Source organism: Equus przewalskii, chromosome 6 (genome assembly GCF_037783145.1).
Source record: "Equus przewalskii isolate Varuska chromosome 6, EquPr2, whole genome shotgun sequence".
NCBI lineage: Eukaryota > Metazoa > Chordata > Mammalia > Perissodactyla > Equidae > Equus > Equus przewalskii.
In genome coordinates, this window is record NC_091836.1 from 57,108,994 (window position 1) to 57,130,164 (window position 21,171).

Consider the following 21,171-nt stretch of genomic DNA (forward strand, 5'->3'; position numbering starts at 1 on the left):
AAATTCCCTTCAAGGTCAAATTTCACCACATCTGTCACCAGAGGAGAGAGAAATGCTCAGCATGCTGAGCAGAAAAGAAGAGAGTAGAATAAAGAAATCTCTCTCCTTGTTGCCTATCTTTGCTTACAAAGGAAAATCTGAAAGCACACCCAGCTGAATTATCAATAATTAGTAGCAATATATCTATAGTAATATTTTTTAGTTAAATTCTGTTTTATCTGAAATCCATGTAACTACAACTATTTTGCTTTTCTTAGAATTTCCCTCCTATATTTTTATCCTTTAACTTTTAACTCTTTTGTATCCTTATGTTTTAGGTGAATCTCTTGAAAAGAGTTATTACTCTATTTTATTTTATTTTCTTATTTTAGTCTGACAGTCTTTTCCTTTGAACTGAAGATTTTAGTTCATTTACATTGAGTTATATCCTACAACATTATTTTGTACTATTTATTTCTCCTACCTTTTCTGTTTCTTCCCTACCCTTTCTCTTTTTTGGCTCTGAACACAAGACACATAATAATGGTAGAATCCATGGTCTATTTCTTAACTGAATTGAACTCTCTAAATTATTGGAAAAGAAATGTTAAAAACAAAATATAGCACCAAGAAATTTGAGATTTAAAAGTTTGTATAACCTAAAATTATCCAGCAATTAATATAAAGACCTGCTGTATACCTTGCTTTCAGCAGGAAGACAAGTTGCCAAGTGGAAAAAGGAGGAGAGCTAAGAAAAATATAGAATGACTCGTTTGAGAAAAAAAATCTAAAATATTTGAGCCTAAAGGCATATAATAAGTCGACAAAAAAACTAAAAGGATTCATTACCATCTAAATAAACAACAGTTCAAATTAAATACAATTTATAAAATAACACTCTGTTGGAAAGGCTGATTGTAGTATAAAAGTCTAAACTAAAGATCTAAACTCAAAGAATGTTTATTTTAACTGAACATATTCCCTCGAAAAGCTTTTAAAGATAATTTTATTTTAGCAAGGGTTGCAGCTGTTTTTAAATGTCTGTTGGAGAAGGGTGTGAAATTTGGCTAGATGCTACACTTGAAAATTCACTAGGAGTTTGTTAGCTTAACTACCTAGTGTTTGAACCGTCTGAAGAGTTTGGTACCTTTTATAGTATTTGAACTATTTTTTGCATATTAATAAAAGTTTCAAGTCACATATTGGCAGATCAAGCCACATTAGCCAGCACAAAAAACAAAACCAAGAGGCAAAAAAAATTTCTCTTTAATTTTCTATAGGAACTAAGTCCAATAATGGGGATTCATCTTACATCGTGTGTGTGTGTGTGTATGTGTATGTGTATGTATGCAAGATGAAAAATAAACATAATATAGCATACTAGATGCTCAGTAATAATCTTATGGGTACAGAAAAATCTAAAAATGTTCCCTAACCAACACACATTAATAATTTTTAATGCTTGTTTGAGATGGTAGGACATGAAGGAAATTGCTTGGGGTCGTAAACCGAAAGAAATTTCCTATCTAGATGAGTAAGCGAAGTGAGTATTTGAGCTCGCATTTGCTCTTAACAACATATCTATTTATCCCCTAAAGGTTAGAGATGGTTTTAATGGGCCATATGTGTAATGGACAAGAGATAAGGCCTGGCATCTCAGGAAGGTTGGAGAGCAGATCAGAGACCCCCGCAAATGGCCTAGACTCCTCAAGTGCAACAACCTCAGTACATAAAGTAGAGGTTGAATAATCTGCTCTGCAAAAGGAAGTAGTGGAAAGAATTGATTTGTTTTGCCCGTAGCTCTGAGAGGCATTAAAAAAAAAAAAAAATCTCCCTTGACTTTTAGTAACCACAAGCTCCATCTCGTTTTGATCAGAACAGTGAATTCATAATATGCATACAGCCCTGTAAACCCAGAGACAAAAATTTAGTTTAAAGTGGTTTGAGGTTCACGGCATCTTCCTGTTGCCTGGAAGAGGAAAATGAAAATCTTCTTTTGGAGGATACATTTTAATCCTCAAAGGATTCCTAGACATAAGGCACTAAGGAATATGAGCTCATTTTTTTTAAAAAAATGAGGAAACAAAACATCATGAGCATGTGTTAGTAGAAACTATATATTCAAAAAGTATAACATAAATGTTTAATATGTCTAAAGAAATAAAAAGAGCATTAAAATAGTGATTAAGAGACAAGGGACAATCAAATTTCTCAAGGCACTTTGCAAAAGGGCTAATAGAGCTTCTAGAAATGAAAGATACGATATCATAAATTTAGCAGATTAACACAGCCTTAGAGAGAATAAACGAATTGTCACATAGAACTGAAATAATTATCCAAAATGCAGCATAGGGAGATAAAGATATGGAAAATATGAAAGAAAAGTTGACATATGTGGATGGAGTGAGAGGTTCCTACATTCCTTTATCTTAGATTTCAGAAAGGAAAGGAAAAAGAGAGAGAGAGCGAAGCCACTGTAATACTTCAAGAAATAATAGTTCAACTTCAGCGATACCAATAAATCCCAGCAACATGATGGAAATAAATTCACCCTGAGAAACGTTATAATTTACTTATAGAAAACTAAAAGCAGAGACCAACACTTAATATACAAGTAGTCAAGAAAAGAGAGCACAGGGGAGGAAACAGAAAAAGTGGGACAAATAAACAGTGTAAGATGATATTGCGGTAAGTAATTCAACATAATTGAACTAAATTCTCCAGTTCAAAGGAAAAGTCTGTCAGACTGGAATAAAAAAATAAAATAGCATAGTAAGCTGTTTTCAAGAGATTCACTCAAAACCTAAAGCTATGGAAAGGCTGAAAGTTAAAGAAGGTGAAGAATATAGCAGAGAAATTCTAACCAAAGGAAAATGGTTTCAGATAAAATAGACTTTAAGGTGAAAATATTTCAAGTCATAAAGAGAGCTAATCATCACTGATAAAATGTTTAGTTGATTATTTCTCTGATTGAAAGAATTACAACAAACTCCTGTTTGGGAAGACAGTTTTGGTTTGTTTGGTTTACATGCAGAAATGGAGTTCATTCTGATGCTAGACATAAGCCACTTATTAGATGTGCAAATATTTAAACTTCCAGAGCCTCAGCTTTCTAATCAATAAAATGGAATAATGCCATCCAACTCTCATTTAATAATTATAAATAATTCATCTAGGGGCCGGCGCCATGGCCAAGTGGTTAAGTTCACACCCTCTGCTTCAGTGGCCTGGGGTTCACCAGTTTGGATCCTGGGCGTGGACCTACAGAGTGCTCATCAAGCCATGCTGTGGTGGCATCCCACATAGAAGAACTAGAATGACCTACAACTCAGATACACAACTATGTACTGGGGCGTGGGGAGAAAAAAGAAAGAGGAAGATTGACAACAGATGTTAGCTCAGGGCCAATCTCCCTCCAAAAAGCATACCTTAAAAGACTAAATACGTGAATAAATAAATAAATAATAATTCCTCTAAAGCACATAGCCCTCTATGAATCCCACAGCTACACTGTTGTCAGGATAGGCAAGGAAAAGGTAAGAAAAATAATCTTTGGGCTGTCTAGTTTCATTTAAAGATAGTTATTTCCTGGAGAAACCTCACTGCCCCAAAATGTTGTTACAGTCTGGAACTTCATTAAAAGTAACATCTCTTTTGACATCAGCACAGAGAAAATATGTGGAGAAATGCCCATTTTTGCCATATTTTGCTGACACAGGATAGGTCTGAGATCAAATCAGAACCTTTTATAAATGTGTTTTGTAATCTTTAAAACACCATAAAATTGTTCAGTGTTGTTATCCATCAAATGGCTATTAAGAAAAACATTTATTTATTCTTACCTTTATATTCTGTCCTCTCACAGCCTGCTCTCTCATTGGAGACAGCTACTAATCACAAGATCTGTTATGTCTTAGACTAGCACATCACATCCTTTCTTTATTCTTTAAAAGTATATTTATCGAGTAAAGTCTATTCTTTTATAATATGACATTTTAATTACTAAGAAACTTGCATATGTCAAAATGTGTAATTAAACAGTAGTTTTATATCACAGAGAAATTGAGGGTGGAGAATTTCAGAATTGTAACAACAAAGCTACCCCCACTCCCTTACCCTTGCTGGAATCTCCATAATGAAAGTTGGAAGTTCATGGCTAGAAAATCTAAACACCACTGAACAGTTGCAACATTTGACCCCGTCTGGCTTTTGCTGAGAATAGTGGTCCATTTTCCTATCACTGCAAACACTCATTAGCAAAGAGTCTGTATCCATTCTTTTCACTTTTACCACCTGCATGATGGAGCACACAGCTGCTTGATCAAAGCAGGTGTGTAGCAGTGTTGCTCTTTCTTTCCTGCTTGTGTGCAAGCAGGGTTAGTTCCACATAATTGTCACATGTAAGCAATTGCTATCACGAAAACACATCTTATTTCTGGGCAGAAAGATATATTTAGATCTGTGACTGAGATCTAACAGGTTTTTATCAAGGACTGGACCCTGTCTCTCTCTCCTCGCCTTTTACTCTGCCTCACACCCTCTCCCCAACGCCACCTCAATGTTCCATCTAGGAGGAGTGGAACTTCAGACTGCTCATGGCGCCTCTTGTGGTCTCAGGTTCCTCATTTGTTCAAAGGGGATAATGATGCTGTGCCTGCCTCTTAAAGTGTTAAGATTATGACATGATATGTGAAAGGTACGAAACGTTGTGAGTGTGTGATGTGGATATACAGTACACTTAAGTTACTTCTCAAATTGTGCCTCTTCTTATACTTATTTGTGTCTTCCTAGCCACTTCCTTCTTTATGACCACTTTGAGGACAGACATAACAATCACTCATCTTCCTGTTTTTTGCTTTTTTTCTTTTTTTTGCTACAGCAGGTATCAGTGGGTCTTACTCATACTAAACTTTCCATTATTATATGTTGAATGAAATAAAAGCACGTTAAGTCTCTCCTCCCATTTATTTGACCTTTAAAATAATTTTTACAATCTCTATTGTAGCTAAAGTTATCCTTTGAGAAAACCCACAAGGGAAATAGTCTGTTAAAAAGAGAAATATTTTTTTTTTCTTGACTCTAGGTCTCCATTTCCTAAATTGTTTTCTATTCTTTGAAATCTTAGTAGATATTTTGTGGAGAAAAAGAATTTCTGGTGAAATATGTTTACAAAGTATTGTGTGTCCCCTGCTTGGAGATTATGAAGGTACTTTGGCATGTTAAAGGCCCGGTGTGTTGTTTTTGAGCCCCTAATATTTTGAGATTTCTGTTAATAATCCAATATATTGTATCATTAACTTTCAAATATCTTCTACTAGTAGCTTTATTTTAAGGTTATTGTTTTGCTGTTCAGTGGAAATATCTTTTTAAAGCACTGTGCTTGAGAAACTAAACCCCTTTAGGCAAGCACAAACAATCCTATCTTAAATTCTACTCTGTAAATAAATGTTAAAATTATCCGCCAATTTCAACACTGATGTTTTTTAAGAAGATCTTACCTTCATAAAGATCAATGCATTGTGGTAATTCTTTCATGCTGCAATCCGTTTAATGTGGTTTTCATAGGAAGATGTGAAAACTCTTGTTAGGGTAAATATGGTGTCATTTTTATCTTCGAGTCCAAAATAGTATCACAGAAATAGTTGGCACGTGGCACATGGTTGTTGAATGAATAAGTTATACAATGTGAATGAAATGGATGTAATAAGAATGAAGCATATGGTGAGTCTATGACCTATCAGTATTTTCTGGATTTCTGCTGTGTTTCGAAAACTACCTTAAGCATTTAAACTTTGGTTATTTTTCCTTGAGGGGCAATAAGTAGCTTTTCTATTAGATGTAGTATTTTTTTTTAAAGAAGCCTTCTTCCAAGTTGACCTTTGGGATTTAAGTCTGTAACATACGTGCAGTAGTCGTGATGTCGAATTTCTGCGCAGTAACTAGTTAACATTGAAATATTCCTGAAAATGTGATGAAACACAAACCAGATTTATTTCTTGCTCATACAGTGTCTTCTGGGGCTCCAGTGGCTCTCCAGGACAACTTCTTGCAAGTGATAGGTCCGGGATCCAGTTGGCTTTAGTTTTCTGGTTTAACTGATGGCTTTTAGTTCCTATGGAAGTGAAAGAGATTTTCCCTGCCTCATTCCAGAAGTAACAAGTATTGCTTCCACTCACATCCCAGTAGTCAGAGTTAGGCATATCATTCAATGCAACCACCAAAAGCCCAGGGTGTATAGCCTACTGAGTACCCAGGAGGAAAGGAAACCAGATGTTGGCAATAACTAGTAGTGTATCACACAGACCACATGCCATAGAGTGCAACAGTCAAAAGACTGCTCATTCATTAATTCATTTAGCAAACAGTTACCAAATACTTAACTGGTAAGCCCACAGATGCTTAATCTTAAGTGATCTACGGTTGCAATAGCTTTTAACAATAAAGACACATATCTCATAAGCCTGGCTATACAAATATGTTTCTTTGGACAGTTACTGTTTTTGACAAAAGTTATTTTTTGTAACAGAAAAAAAGCTTTAAAATGGCAGTATCTTATATATGTAAGTGTTTATTTTTCTTTAACATAAAGATATCTGGGTCAGGGCAGTCCATAGAGGATTTGGTAATTTTACAGTCATCAAAGATAAGTATTTAGACCATCAAGTCAACATTTCAGGTATTGGAAAGGAGGAAAGAAAGGAGGAGGGATAAAGAGTTGCAACGTTCAACAGAGACAGCTTCCTTCAAGGAGCCTTCCAGTTTTTCCAGTTGTGCTTCCATTTACACCACGTTGGCCAGAACATAGTCACACAGCCAAACTAGATGCAAGGGAGTCTGGGAAATGTAGTATTTTGGCTGGGCACTTTGCTTCTCTGAATAAAATTAATGTTTTGTTACTAAGAAAGAACGACAGGACAAATATTGAGTGAACAATTAGCAAGTTTTGTTGTAGTTAAGAGGATTTCACACACACACTCACACACACGCACATTTGAATATATAATCACAAGTAGAGTAATTAGAGATTCCTCTGAGATTCTTCTCTAGCTGTTTCTACACTAATAGAACTAACTGGGGCAAGAGGAGGAACTGTGTTAGTTTCTTTTCTTTCCTCCTACTTCTTTTTTGTTCACATAGTAAATGTTTCAGAAAATATTTCTGCTAATGACTTTGCCATTGAAGAGAACGTTATTATTGCATTCAGACTCAGTAAAACAATTGGTATTTTAATTTGGTCAAATATAGTAATACGTTCAGAGCTTTAACTTGTCCTTAGCTATCTGTCATGGTCTTATATACATTTATTTATATTTTTAATTAATGTTTCCTTCAAAAACAGCATACTTAGAAACAGATGTGCTTGCTTTCATATTGACAGTTCATAGATAACATTTCTTGTCCCTGTAGGCTCATCACTATGAGAAACAATGAAATAAGGCCTGAGCCATCACAAAGCCTACAAATGGGATAAAGCATGTTTGCTATTTATTGTAGGAAATTCATTTAACTTATTTTCCTGTTTCCCACCTTTGTCTGCTTTCTCCACAGGCTGTACATTGATGGTCCCTTTGGAAGTCCATTTGAGGAATCCCTGAACTATGAGGTTAGCCTCTGCGTGGCCGGAGGCATTGGAGTAACTCCATTTGCGTCAATACTCAACACCCTGCTGTATGTCATTTTGATCCATTTTATTAGTCAAGATAGAAAACTGCCGGTATTTCAGACGTCTCTCTTTCAGGATGAAGGAACTCCTTACAGAGTTCTTCTGCTTGTGGCTCAAGGAACTCTATTTACTGATTGATGAGGGGAAAAATTCAGTGGTTCTCAGTATGTGGTTCTCAATATGTGGTCTATGGCTTTCAGCGTGCTCTCTTGTAATATATGTCAGTATGACAATTAAGCACTTCTCTGCTGTCCTTTTCCTCTTTTAAAGTCATCCCACAGCCTCTGTGTCTCTGCTTCCACATCACTGGTAACTGACACTACTCATTCATTCAGTCAACAAATATTTTTGAGCACCTATCTGCCAATTGATCTTATAGATTCTGGTAATACAGCAATGAGTGAAACAGAGTCCCTTATCCTTAAAAAGCTTACGTTCAAATGGTGCAGGTGAAAAATAAATCTGTGAGAAATTCATAAATGACATTATTTTAGAAAATATTAGAACTCTGATGAAAGAAGAGATTAATGGGACATAGAAATAAAGGGTCAGGGTTACTGTAGAAGTGTGGTCAGGGTAAGCTTTTCTGAGGAGATGACAAATGAGCACATCATTCCTTGGTCTTTTACCCAGCAAATTTGTGACACACTGAAGAACAGAAAGTTCCAAGGTAAGATTGCTTAACCAGGAAATACTATTTCCATTATTTTAATCCTAAGATGGTAAGCAAAAATTAATTGATCAGTATTAATTGTCCTGAAAATACAAACAAAATGACAGTAGGAAATTATTCTCAAATCTATTCCATTCACTTTTCAAGAAGACAGAATTTGCATTAAAAGTCTGTTTTATGGAGTACTAAAAAAGAAATAACTTGAAGTGATGTGTTTCAATGATATTTTATTTCAATTTTAAATACTTTATGTAAATTTGGGATTTGGGCGAGGTTCAGAGAAAAATAACCATATTCCAAGCCAGAAATGATTTGGTTTTGAAAACATATTGCGAGTTATTTGGATACCTAAAGTTAAGAAAGCAGAAGAGTGTTTTCTTAACCTCAAGGCTACCTCATAATTATAAATAGGAATCCAGACTTGGAATTATGAGTTGCTGGAATGCATTACATAGTAGGTGGTTGTGAAATCTCTTTCTTTAATGATTATTAAGAAGAAGATAAACAACCAACTTTCTGGAATGGTTTTGGCTCAGTTTGCCTGGAAGCCAGAGCAAGACTGATGACCACTGGAGCCCAGATGAGTGAAAGAATTTACTGAAAATAGAGGACTTGTTTTCGGAGATGCAGAACCGGTATTATTCTGATCCATGATTTTAGTTTATTGCCTTCAGCTAGAAATGGGTGATGTGCATATAATATTCACAAGCATAAACACTTAAATTCATGGAGTATATCATGCCTTTGAGTCAATAGATTGCAATTTAAATTCATTTGGGAGTTATAGAAAGTGCTATGTCAGATGCTAGAATGTAAATGACTGGTTTTTCTATTGGTTGCTTACTGATGAGAAGCAAACTTTCAAGGATACAGGGATTCTTAAAATTTTTTTTGCCATTCTAATCACTGTCATATAATTTTAATTTTAAAGGGATGACTGGAGACCATACAAGCTTAGAAGACTGTATTTTATTTGGGTGTGCAGAGACATCCAGTCCTTCCGCTGGTTTGCAGACTTACTCTGTATGTTGTATAACAAGGTAAAATTAGGTTTGTTTTTACTTTTGCAGTTTTTTTTAATTTAAAAAAATAGTTGTTTTCTTTCAAATTACAAAAGTAATAAACGCTTGCTATAGAATAAACCAGAAAATATGCAGTTAAGAAGTAAGGAGGAGGGGCCGGCCCTGTGGCTGAGTGGTTAAGTTCGCGTGCTCTGCTTTGGGGGCCCAGGGTTTCACCAGTTTGGATCCTGGGCACAGACATGGCACTGCTCGTCAGGCCACAGTGAGACGGCATCCCACATGCCACAACTAGAAGGACCCACAACTAAAAATGCACAACTATGTACCGGGGAGCTTTGGGAGAAAAAGGAAAAATAAAATCTTAAAAAAAAAAAAGTAAGGAGGAAAAAACAATCCCTTAAACTTAAAAAAACAGAGCTAACATCTGTTCATAATTTGGTACACATCTTTTCAGATATTGATATCTGTGAGTATGCATATATATCTATGAAACATTTTAACACAGAAATGTATGCATATGGCTGGCGATGTATGCAAATGTATGCTATAGGGTGGTGATGGAGGACAGATGGAGGAAAATATCTGTGGACAATTGCTACTACACATTCCATCCTTTGTTTTAGTAGCGCTAATCTCCACTTTGTTTTTTTTTGCTGAGGAAGAGTGGCCCTGAGTTAACATCTGTTGCCAATCTTCCTCTTTTTGCTGAGGAAGATTTTCCCTGAGCTAACATCTATTGCCAAGCTAATGTCTGTTGCCGATCTTCCTCTTTTTTGTATGTGAGCCACCTGCCGCCACAGCATGGCCACTGACGAGTGGTGTAGGTCCACAACCTGGAGCCGAAGCTGGGCCGCCAAACTGGAGCATGCTGAACTTAACCACTAGGCCACCAAGGCTGGCCCTGTCTCTACCTTTAATATTCCAAATGGACCGTCACCAGACTTCTGGCACAGTATGCAGAATTTCAAAAATCCTGAATTCTAAATTTTCTTTCCTTTTTTTTCTTTTTTGGTGAGGAGGATTCACCCTGAGCTAACGTTCCTTGCCAATCTTCCTCTTTCTTTCCTTTTTTTTGCTTGAGGAAGATTAGCCCTGAGCTAACATTTGTGCCAATCTTCCTCTAATTTGTACGTGGGATGCCTTCACAACATGGCTGACAGGTGGAGTAGGTCCACACCTGGGATCTGAACCTGAGACCCCAGGCTGCTAAAGTGGAGCGCACAGAACTTTAACCACTTGGCCATGGGGCCAGTCCCCAAGTTTTCTTTCTTACAGAGATGAAAGCAGGCATTTTTATCTATTCTGCAATTAACCTTTTATTTATGTATTAATATGTCTATCTTTATTTTTTCAAGTTGTATAAGTAATACACATATGCATCCTTGCTGCAAATTTTTCAAAAATTCAGATAAAGCAAAGTTCCCGCCCAATCTATATAACTAGATGTAACTCAGAGTGTTCAATAAATTCAATCACACTATTTGTATCATTCTGCAAATTGCTTATTTTTTTAACTTATTACTATGTAACTAGACACAAAAGGGCGAATATTGTGTGATTCTGCTTATATGCGATACCTAGCAAGTCTAACTCCTAGAAACAGAAAGTAGGACGGTGGTTGCCAGGGCTGGTGGGGAGAGCGAATGAGGAGTTAATGTTTACTGGATACAGAGTTTCAGTTTAGGAAGATGAAACAGTTCTGGAGATGGATGGTGGTTGATGGTTGCACAAAAATGTGAATGTAAGTAATGTGACTGAACTGTATACTTAACAGATGGTTAAGACGGTAAATTTTATGTATGTTTTACCAGAATAAAAAAAATGTGCAGATTCCTGAGGGCCACCAAGGGCCTGCTGAATCAGGAGAGAAAAAAAGGGAGAGATGAGAAGCCATTGAAAGCATTTGAGCAGATTGATATGACTGTAGATCATCTTAGAAGTGTGTGGTTAAGCTCAGCATGCTCCGCTTCAGTGGGCCAGGTTCGGTTCCCAGGCGCAGACTGACACCACTCTGTTAGCAGCCATGCTGTGCTGGCAGCTCACCTACTAAAAACTAGAGGAAGATTGGCATGGATGTTAGCTCAGGGTGAATCTCCCTCAGCAAAAATAATAATAATAATAATTATAATAATACCAAGTCCTAGAGTACTGCAATTTCTGGAGGAGCAAAAGATGAGTAATAACCAACAAAGAGATTGTCAGAGTGGCCAGTGATGTAGTAGGAAACCAAGAGGCACATCTGTCCTGTGACAAAGGGAAAAGCAACTTTCAAGAAGGGCAAAATCACCACTCTCAAATTTGTGAATATTTTTTCTAGGTTGATGCCGGAGACTGGACTTTCTGAGTTGGAGGTGTTAAGGAGGTTGTGAATTAATTTCAATTTTTAATATATGCTGACAAAACACCCCCCAAAGAAACTAAAACAATTTACATTTCTGCCAAAGAATATAAGGGAAATGTATTCCAAAACATTATATTACCAATCTTTTAAATTTCTACCAATCTCTTAAACAGTGGGGTCTCATTGTATTTTCCCCTGAATGCTAGGGAAATTGAACCTCTCTTTTTATGATTATCAACCACTTTTATTACTCTTGGGGTTTCCTAATTCTACCTTTCCCCATTTTTCTAATTGTTTTTACATATTTTTTAACTGATACATAGAGCCTATATATATATTTTTTTTAAATAAAAGGCTATAATTGGATCCAAGATGTGGAAAGGCAAATTTGAATAGTAAATGCTTTATAGAACAAGTAGCAGAGAAAGAAAGGAATAAAGGAAAGAAAAGAATGTAAGTGGTTGGATCTTCAAAGGAGTTAATCTTAAGATTTAAGTTTTCTTTCCTTTTCAAGTTTTTTGATGGATGTGCTTTACCTTTAGGATTCCATGGAATAAATAGTATAAAAGCTGAAAACGAATGTAAACAATGTGGTCATGATTATCTTCCACACACACCTCTGCATATTTGTTTTGATTTTTCACACCGGCAAGATGAACACTGGTCCTTCAATTGCACCTCCAAGGAGGATATTAAAAAGAAAAGACTTTTATTATTTTCTCTATTGGCAACTGTGTTAAAAGTTCAGTGTGTGTGTGTGTGTGTGTGTGTGTGTGTGTGTGTGTGTTAGCAAGAGAGCAAGTGAGAGGGAGGGGGTAAAGAGAGAGAGAGAGAGACCAATAGCAATAAAGCATAGTGACTTTACATATGGTCTCTGTGAGGGTAGGTGAAAGTATTTTTGAAAACTAAATGAAAATATAGAGTCTTTCAATCTTGTTCCAACTGTGAGTCCTTTCACATTATTCTAGAATTCCTAGGGCTTAGCTCTCTCGCTGCCTTAGCCACGGTCTTGGTGTCAAACTATCTGAAATGATTACAAAAAAAAAATGATTACCTTAGGTAGCTTTTGCTTGGCCAGATTGTCTAACCTGGTGATTTAAGGTAAGAGTGCAAGGCCAGGTCAGGTGATCTGGGCCCAGCTCTGCAGTAAGTAGCTACGTGACTTGCTTCAAGTCACTTCACCTCTATAGGTCACATTGGAAAAATCACAGTGAGGGGCCAGGGCTACATCAGGCGTTTGGAGTCTGTCACACACAATGGAGCAGTGGCTCTGCCTCATACTAGCTGTGAGACTGTGGATAAATCACTTAACCTACTCTATAAACCTTATTTACGCTTTCAGTTTGTAAATGAGGATAACAGCAGTTAGAGCCTGCCATGAGATTTAGCTTTACCGTATCTCAAAATCTATCATATTGAAGGTATTTACTAAATGATTGCTATCATTCTTATTAGTGATCTGTAAAATTCTTCCAGGACTCACATCCTGTTATTTTTTATTTGTGAGAAAAATAAGGAAGAGTGATAGACAGGAGAAATAAAAATGAAAAACACAGTCTTTGTGCATGATAATACAATCCTCATCTATTTGCAAGATTGTGTTCATCCTTTTATTTATCTTTTACCTGCTGTCTGGACTTGGAGAAAATTGTTCCTTTAGTGGATATTATTGTTTGTCTTCAGTGAGGGATAAGTTAAAATAGAGACATTGAAATCCTTAGAAACGTTATTTAAATTTGCACTGTCCTCTCTGGGGACTATGGGCACCAAACGCCAGTTATTGATGCAGGAGTCATTGGTTTGATCTCAGAGCAGCATCCTGGTAGACATTTAAGACAAGAGTCAACACAAACCATGTGTTTTGTGAGATGCTGTCCATTACTGGCACCTTAAAATTCATCAGTTTCATCACAATTAAAATTTATAAACCCTGATTCTGTTCAGAAGTGGCCTTAAAATGAATTTAGCGTTTGGATGTAACTTGCCACAACTATTCGATGGAATGTAATTAATGATTATATATTAAGCATATTATGAGTGCTGAGAATCATCACTTACCACTTTTCAAGTAAATGTTTTTATTGGGATTTTATAATTCAGAGTTGCCAGCTGTTAGAAAATGTATAATTTTAGATCTGGAAGAGACCTGTGAGATAATGTCATTCAACCCTACCATTGTCCTGATGAAGAAACTGAGGCCTGGATAAGTTGAGTAACTCTAGAAATCTCTGGGCCAGACAGAAATGGCAATAGAAACAAGCCTCTTAGTTAGTTACTTGCCAGGTGCCTTTACCATTGTAAAGAGTGTCAGAGGGGTGATGAAATCCTACTTAATCACCCCCTATTTGCAAAATGACTTCCTTTGCATTCCTGAAACTTCTACTTTGAGTTGCAATATATCCATTTAAAAAAAATCATTACTTTCACACTGTATAGAAACAATACTTTCAATCAGTTGATCCTTTTGCTGCAACAAGGTCCAGCAAAGCTTTACCATCTCAAGTAAACCCACTATGCCTACCTATGCTCCAGAAATAGTTGGGCTATTGAAGAAGCGCTGGTCTCTTCTAAGCCTTTCCTTAGGATCCACACATCAGACACTCATCTCTATTCTCAAAAGAGCACAGCATGGCTGCTGTGTTCCTTTCTTTCTACTGTGTTTCTTTCTTTCTGTGTTCCACTTCTACTTTTGATGCCTTTTCCTTATCTTTCAGCTTCTCCTTATTTCAGGGTGGTGAAAGGAGGCCCTAAGAAGAAGAATATTTTTTTAAAATGTAGATTTCAGAAGTCAAGGGGTCAGTCTGAGCATGGCCAATCGTTAATAGATTCATTTTTATCTTCTGGAAAAAGGAAGCATACAGGGACAACAAAAACCTTTTTACCCCTTTTGTTGAATTTATTCTCCCTCAGGTGATATTTCTTTTTAGTTGGTTTATTTTTCAAGATAATGAAAGGTTCGAGATTTTTTCCAGACTATTTTATTTTAGCAGGTGTATTTCCTGCCTCCTACATCCTTACACAAGGGAAACCAGTGCTGGGGGGAGGAGTAGGAATGACAACAGTGCCTTTTATTTGTTTGTTTTTGTTTTGTTTGTATCACTATTGACTTTCTGGTTTTTTTTAGAAAATCATATTCTTTATGAGTGAACTCTTGGGTGAAATTTAGGGACTTATAGGGAATAAAATAAGAAATGTGGGAAGGATTTAGGGGAATATTAGCATAGTATTTAGCACGCTAGGTTTTGATCTATAAAGATAAAAGAGAATTATTCCCTTCCACGACCACCATCGTACCTGATTATACCAGTGGGCGACAGGTGGGTAATGCTAGAATCTGCCATGTATATGGCGCATATATATGTATGTTTGTATATATGTACACATTTGCTTGTAGATGTTGACTGTGATTAGACAGGGTACATCTTAACAAATCCTAGAATCACATATGTTAGAAGAGGAGGAAGTCTGAGTGTATAGACAGAATTTTAATGTCTATTTACTTTTATGTCTCTCAGTTTTGGCAAGAGAACAGACCTGACTATGTCAACATCCAGCTGTACCTCAGTCAAACAGATGGCATACAGGTATGTGGTTGGATGCTATTGTAAATTAAACAAGCCTCTTGATAACGGAAGATTTACTGTAGGGGCTGTGCTGGAAGAAAATTTCTGCAGGTGGTTTGAAAAGCAGTTTCCCAGAGGAAGGCGTCTTCTGGAATGTGTCCAGAAAATTCGTGCCTTGTCCTTGAAGTCAACTGTATTACGCCTTTCGTCTGTCCTCAGAGGAAGCTGGAACGGACCTTCTGAGTTCATCTCTCTCCTCTTCACTGTCGCCTCAAGTCCTTTACCTCTAGAGATCAATCCATAAGTGAAGAGTCCTGTGGTTGTGTGCATCGAGGGGAGGTTTTATGTGGAGAGAGAAGATAAGGTCACACACAATTAAGCTTATTTCCCTTTAAGGGAAACTGAAAAAAACTCATAATAGGCGTCACGCATTGTTTACCTACTGTGTTAGACGCTGTGCTAGACACTGAACAGATTCAGGAGGTAGATGATATTGCTGTCCCGATATCATAGGTGAAGAAACTGATCTTCACAGACAACATTGAAGAGCTGCATAGGTGGATAAATCTGGCCGTGTATGCTTTCACAAGTTTTATTTTAGCATTTTCCATCATGCATTTTCTGTCGTACTTTGAATACAGAAACGGAATGCTTGTGAATTACTTCAAAACTAATCTAACCCTATTTTTTCTAGTCAGATTTCTATGCCACTTAGTATGTAAAAAATATTTCATGCTCTCATGAAGCTAGTCAGTCTCATTATTCCTCCTGGTATCGCTATAATTAAGATATGGAGCATAAATTATATCTGGTTCGCAGTTTATCTGCGTGGAACTCGGACTCTCTCCTCTTTTCTCCCTTCATTCTGACTCTTCACCACCAGTTCAGATCTAATATTCTGTTAATTGCAAACACTGGTCCACTAGAAATTATTTGTTGGTAGACCCAAGGTTGCAGACTCTTCTGTTTAGGCTGCCTTGTCTAGGATCATTTTCTCAAATCTATGATCATAATTTATAAAATTTTACTCAGATAATGAGCCAGATATGACAACTATATTTGCAGTGCGAAAACACTTCAATAAAGTTTATGCGCTGCGTCCTTTCTTGAGAGTAGGCAATTAGAATGCATTCTTTGAAGTTGTTTAAAAATGAGGCAATTCACTGAAAGTGTAGGAAAATCAGCCATTTGTAATAATGGCATTCAAGAAGAAAATGGGTTTTAAAGGAAAAGAGACAGGAAATGATGCTTCTAAATGACTTTACTTAATAGGTTGCCGTTTGATACTTACATTCTTTATATCACGGCAATTTGGTAGGAAGCCACAGCAGTAGCAAAAATGATGTTAGAGAAATGAGGGATTTGCCCAACTCTATGTCATTATAAAATATAGTGCTTTCTTTTTGGCAGAAGATAATTGGAGAAAAATATCAAGCACTGAATTCAAGACTTTTTATTGGACGTCCTCGGTGGAAACTCCTATTTGATGAAATAGCAAAATGTAACCGAGGGTAAGTACTATTTCTCAGAAAATTTGACATGTGGTTAATGATCAAATGAAAATATTCCCAAGTCATTACATGAAGTTTTTAAGGATGAATTAGTAATGGGTTTACAAATTACAAAGTCACTTAAACACTCAATTATCACTCTCAAAGGAGGAAACAAAGCAGGGACCACCTCAAGTATCTGTAATGCCAAATCATTAAAATTTGGCTTAGAAAGAGTCTATAAAGTATTTATGAACCAGACTCCTTACCTGCTTTTAAATTTGCGTCGACCCATATTAGCGTGGGTATTCATTCCCTCAGTATATATCAGGTGGTCATTAGAAAGGTTTTTCAAAACTGTGTTGCCAAACAAGGGAGCTCTACAAATAGTTCTAACAATGAATGCAATTAAAAATCAGATTTTTTGACCACAATGAATACATTTTTAAAAACTCTTAGTTGTAATGTGCGATCTCTAAACAGGAATATTTCCAAACATAATTTGTTTTTCTAGGAAGCTATGCCATCATGCATCACTTAGCGATGAGGATGTGTTCTGGGAAACGTGTTGTTAGGCAATTTCGTCACTGTGTGAACAGCCTAGAGTGTACTTACACAAACCTAGGTGGTGTAGCCCACCACACACCCAGGTTATAAGGTCCTAGTGTTATGGGACCACTATCATATATGCGGTCCGTCGTTGATTGAAGTGTCTTTGCGTGGTGCGTGACTGCACTCCTGTGAAGAACCTTAGCATTATGGACTGTGTCTGGGATCTGAAGAGATCACTGTTGAAGAAAAGCATTCATTTTAGGGCAGACTGGCCAGCCCATTTGCCTTCTGTAAACTTATCCTGGTGCCTGGCAATGATCTACAAGAATTCTAAACGCATTTCAAAAACCTTATACCCACTCACACATTTTAAAGTTGGCATCGAAATAGTTTCATCATAAGTTTAAATAGTTGCAAAGGCTGTAATTTCTAACATATTTCAGATGATGACATTTTAAAATTGATGTAACTCTTTTCAACATGTCTGATGGAATCTAAATATCATAGTTTCTTGATACCAACCTCATATTGTGAAGATACACAAGCTTTCATTAGCAGCGGGAAATTTTACATCATTCTTTTTTCTGCTTGAACTTAGATTTCTATCCTGTTTAACCTGCAGAATTTTATCAAAATTCAGTATATTTTTACATTTTCATACTTGTGTTGCTAAATTAAACATCCTTCTGCAATACGAATGTACGTAAATTGAAGATTTAATTTATAAAATTCCCTGTGACCATAAAGCTCCAGTGTTAATTTTTTCTTCTGGATTGAATTATCATTGCAATTAATAACATATAGTTGATTAATCCATAATTATAAAAATACATTTTGATGAATATAAAAAGGTTATTTGATTGTAAATGCATGGGGCAGCTTATTAGATGGAGAATATTTAAAAGCCCCAATTAACAAATTCATGGATGACTATGATTCATTGAAGGAACCACTGCTTCATCATGGCCCTTGACTCCATCTTCAGAGATTTCGTTTTAGGAATAATAGTGTGGAGCCCAAGAAGCAAAATGTAAATAGGAGTGTAGCTACCCATGTAATTCACATTGCAGCCGTGTTTGAAACCACTTCTGTAATACTTCCTTTCCCTGGATGAAGTAGTTTGGGTTGAAGAGGAAAGCATTATTTACAAAGCAGAGGTCCTTCAGGGCCTTAGGTAAAGGTGAACTACGGAATTTAAAAAAATTTCAACCCAGTTTTGGTTATATTCCTTTGCTATCTTTTTCCACTATCATCCATCTTAGATGTGATAATCTTGTCATACTCACTTGGGTCTTGCTGTGCACCGCACACTTTTCCTCTTTAATGGCATTAAGCTGACCTCTGACAAACATTATTTTATTAGTTTTCATAGTATAGTGCTGGAAACTTTGACAGCTTTTTTTTTTTGGCTCAATTCTGAAACCAAACCCCAAAACAGTAGAGGATCGTTTACAAGAAATTAGATTGGGATTTTGGTTTCTTTGGTTAGTCCTTAAGAATTCTCATTTGTTATACTGTCCATGATTTAGAGGGATTTTTTTATGTTTATCTGGTTGGTTGTTCATGTGCTTTAGATGAACCAGCAAAGCTGGTTTAAGAAGAGCAAATGTGCGCCATCTACTGTTGACATTTTGTACAACACTTTTGCTTTGCGGATTTGCTCTGGGCAGGCACCTAAAATGCATTATTTTAAAAAGAATTTTTATGTAGCATACTTAGGAAAAGAGTGGATCTACATCTAAGGGTTCATTAACTAGAAAAAAATGAACTATTTTAATAGAAGCCTTCATTTTATTTATCTCTTTTTGCTGAGGAAGATTCACTCTGAGCTAACATCTGTACCAGTCTTCTTCTATTTTGTATGTGGGTCACCGCCACAGCATGGCCACTGACTAGTGGTGTAGGTCAGCACCTGGAAACTGAACCTGGGCTGCTGAAGCGGAGCATGCCGAACTTAACCACTAGGCCTCGGGGCCGGTCCCCAGAAAACTTTGTTCTAGATGTAAAATTTTGGTTAACTTCAGGTACATAAATTGCTGAAAGAACGTATAGAGATAAAATAGAGAAGAGAGGCATATAAATTAAACCATTTTTAATTCAGTATGTTAGGCTATAATTTAATATTTGGAAAGTGGTTATTTATTAACCAGTAGGCATTAGTTTAATAAACTGTGTAGAATACACATTTAAATTTGCTTAAGCTCTCCTTGGCACACACACACACACACACACACACACACATACACACACACACATACTTATAAAATATATATATTGAAAATATAAAACAACTTTTTAACAAAAATTGAATAATATAGTCTTTTTCAGATTTTCAGATACAGTCATATATTGTTCCTGGATAATTTTCATGTAATTCTACCTCATAGTATTCTAGGATATGGATAACATGACCATTACTACTCTACTTATGGATATTTAGGTTGCCTCCAGTCATTTACTGTTACAAACAGTGCTGTAGTAATTATCTTTGCACTTTCTCATGCTCTTGTGAGGGTATTGCCGGAGGTTAGAATCCTTGAAATGGAATTGCTGGCTTAGAGGGTGTGCGCACTTCGGTACAGTCTTAGCAAAACCAAAAGGCTGAATCAATTTTTACTCGATTTACTTTGTATGTGTATATGAGAGTGGTTCCTTCCTTGCATGACTTTTTGAAATCCAGAAAATGAATTTCATGATGGTATTACATGATCAAGGAAAGTGAAGGAGCTTTTGAAGTCACCCTGCTTTCATCATTATTTTACAAATGAAGAAGCTGGGACTCAAAAAGATAATGATTTATCTAAAGCTATGGTTAATGAGTCAGAATTCAGACATGATCCCATCTTCTGATTATAAAGTTCAATGTACTTTACAGCATAGCATTGTCCCAAATAGAATGAGTGGCAATCTTATTTTACTGTGTCCTTCTTGAGGACAGTGAAGTGTTGGAGAAATTGTCGTGTTTACCATGTATGTTGCAGCAGATCATTAACTGTAATATACTAAAAGCATCAATAACTAATTTTTCAAAAACATAAAGAGATATTCTAAATATTACTTTATAAGCCATACAGTATTTAATAACCTGTCAGAAAATTATTTATTACACCTAACCAAAATTTAGTTTCCTATTATTTATAATTAAAATGTATATCATATCTTAAGATAGTTGAATTTATGTATTACACAAAGGGAGAAATAAGGGATTAACTTTATGTGGACTTTGGAGTAGAGAATTACTACTCTCGGACTGAGTGCAACGTTTAAGACCGTATCTGTATTTTGCTGCCTCATGATGTTTTAAAAACAATACAGATCAAGAATACCTAGGTTTGGTCTCTCACATTTGCTCCTGTGTCCCTGTGTTGAGTCACTCACTGTAATAAAGGAATGAATAATATCCAAAGAGTGAATAACTTCTCATCATATGAGATCCCACGCTTACAAATCAGCATGGAAAAATGAGTATCATATAATAGGAAAACTATGCACAGATATATTGGACATTTATGGAATTGGTTCCCAACACCTGCCCCAAACAACATCCTCTGCTTAGCATCAAAGTCTCTCTCTACCCGTTTCAACAAGTTTTTGTAGATAAATCTGTAGATGATTGTTGGATTGTAGCAACCTAATGCAAATTTAGTGCAAATGAATTGCAAAGATTAATTGTAGGTCTTGGAAAATCTTGTAGGATTTCATTAAGTTAGTGAGAGTGACATTGGGGAACTCCTTAAAGTACACAAAGATCTCCTAGAGTTAAATAGTTAACAATTGAAAAGCAAAATGTGAAAAAAAAGTAATAATGATATATGGGTGCTTTAAAAATAATGATTTCATTATGAAGTATTTAAGGCAGATCTTTAGGAAATCTGCAAAATTTGAAAA

General features: G+C 36.1%; 1 protein-coding gene across 2 annotated transcripts in view; it reads left to right on the top strand.

The window, feature by feature from the left end:
* The window catches only part of NOX4 (NADPH oxidase 4), a 146,145-nt gene that overhangs the window by 116,751 nt on the left and 8,223 nt on the right, over positions 1-21,171 (top strand). For both annotated transcript variants that reach the window (XM_008515327.2, XM_070623931.1), the window contains exons 14-17: positions 7,528-7,647; positions 9,247-9,355; positions 15,194-15,262; positions 16,652-16,752. In XM_008515327.2, the coding sequence (XP_008513549.2) occupies positions 7,528-7,647; positions 9,247-9,355; positions 15,194-15,262; positions 16,652-16,752 (399 nt within the window). The remainder of the gene's footprint in view (positions 1-7,527; positions 7,648-9,246; positions 9,356-15,193; positions 15,263-16,651; positions 16,753-21,171) is intronic.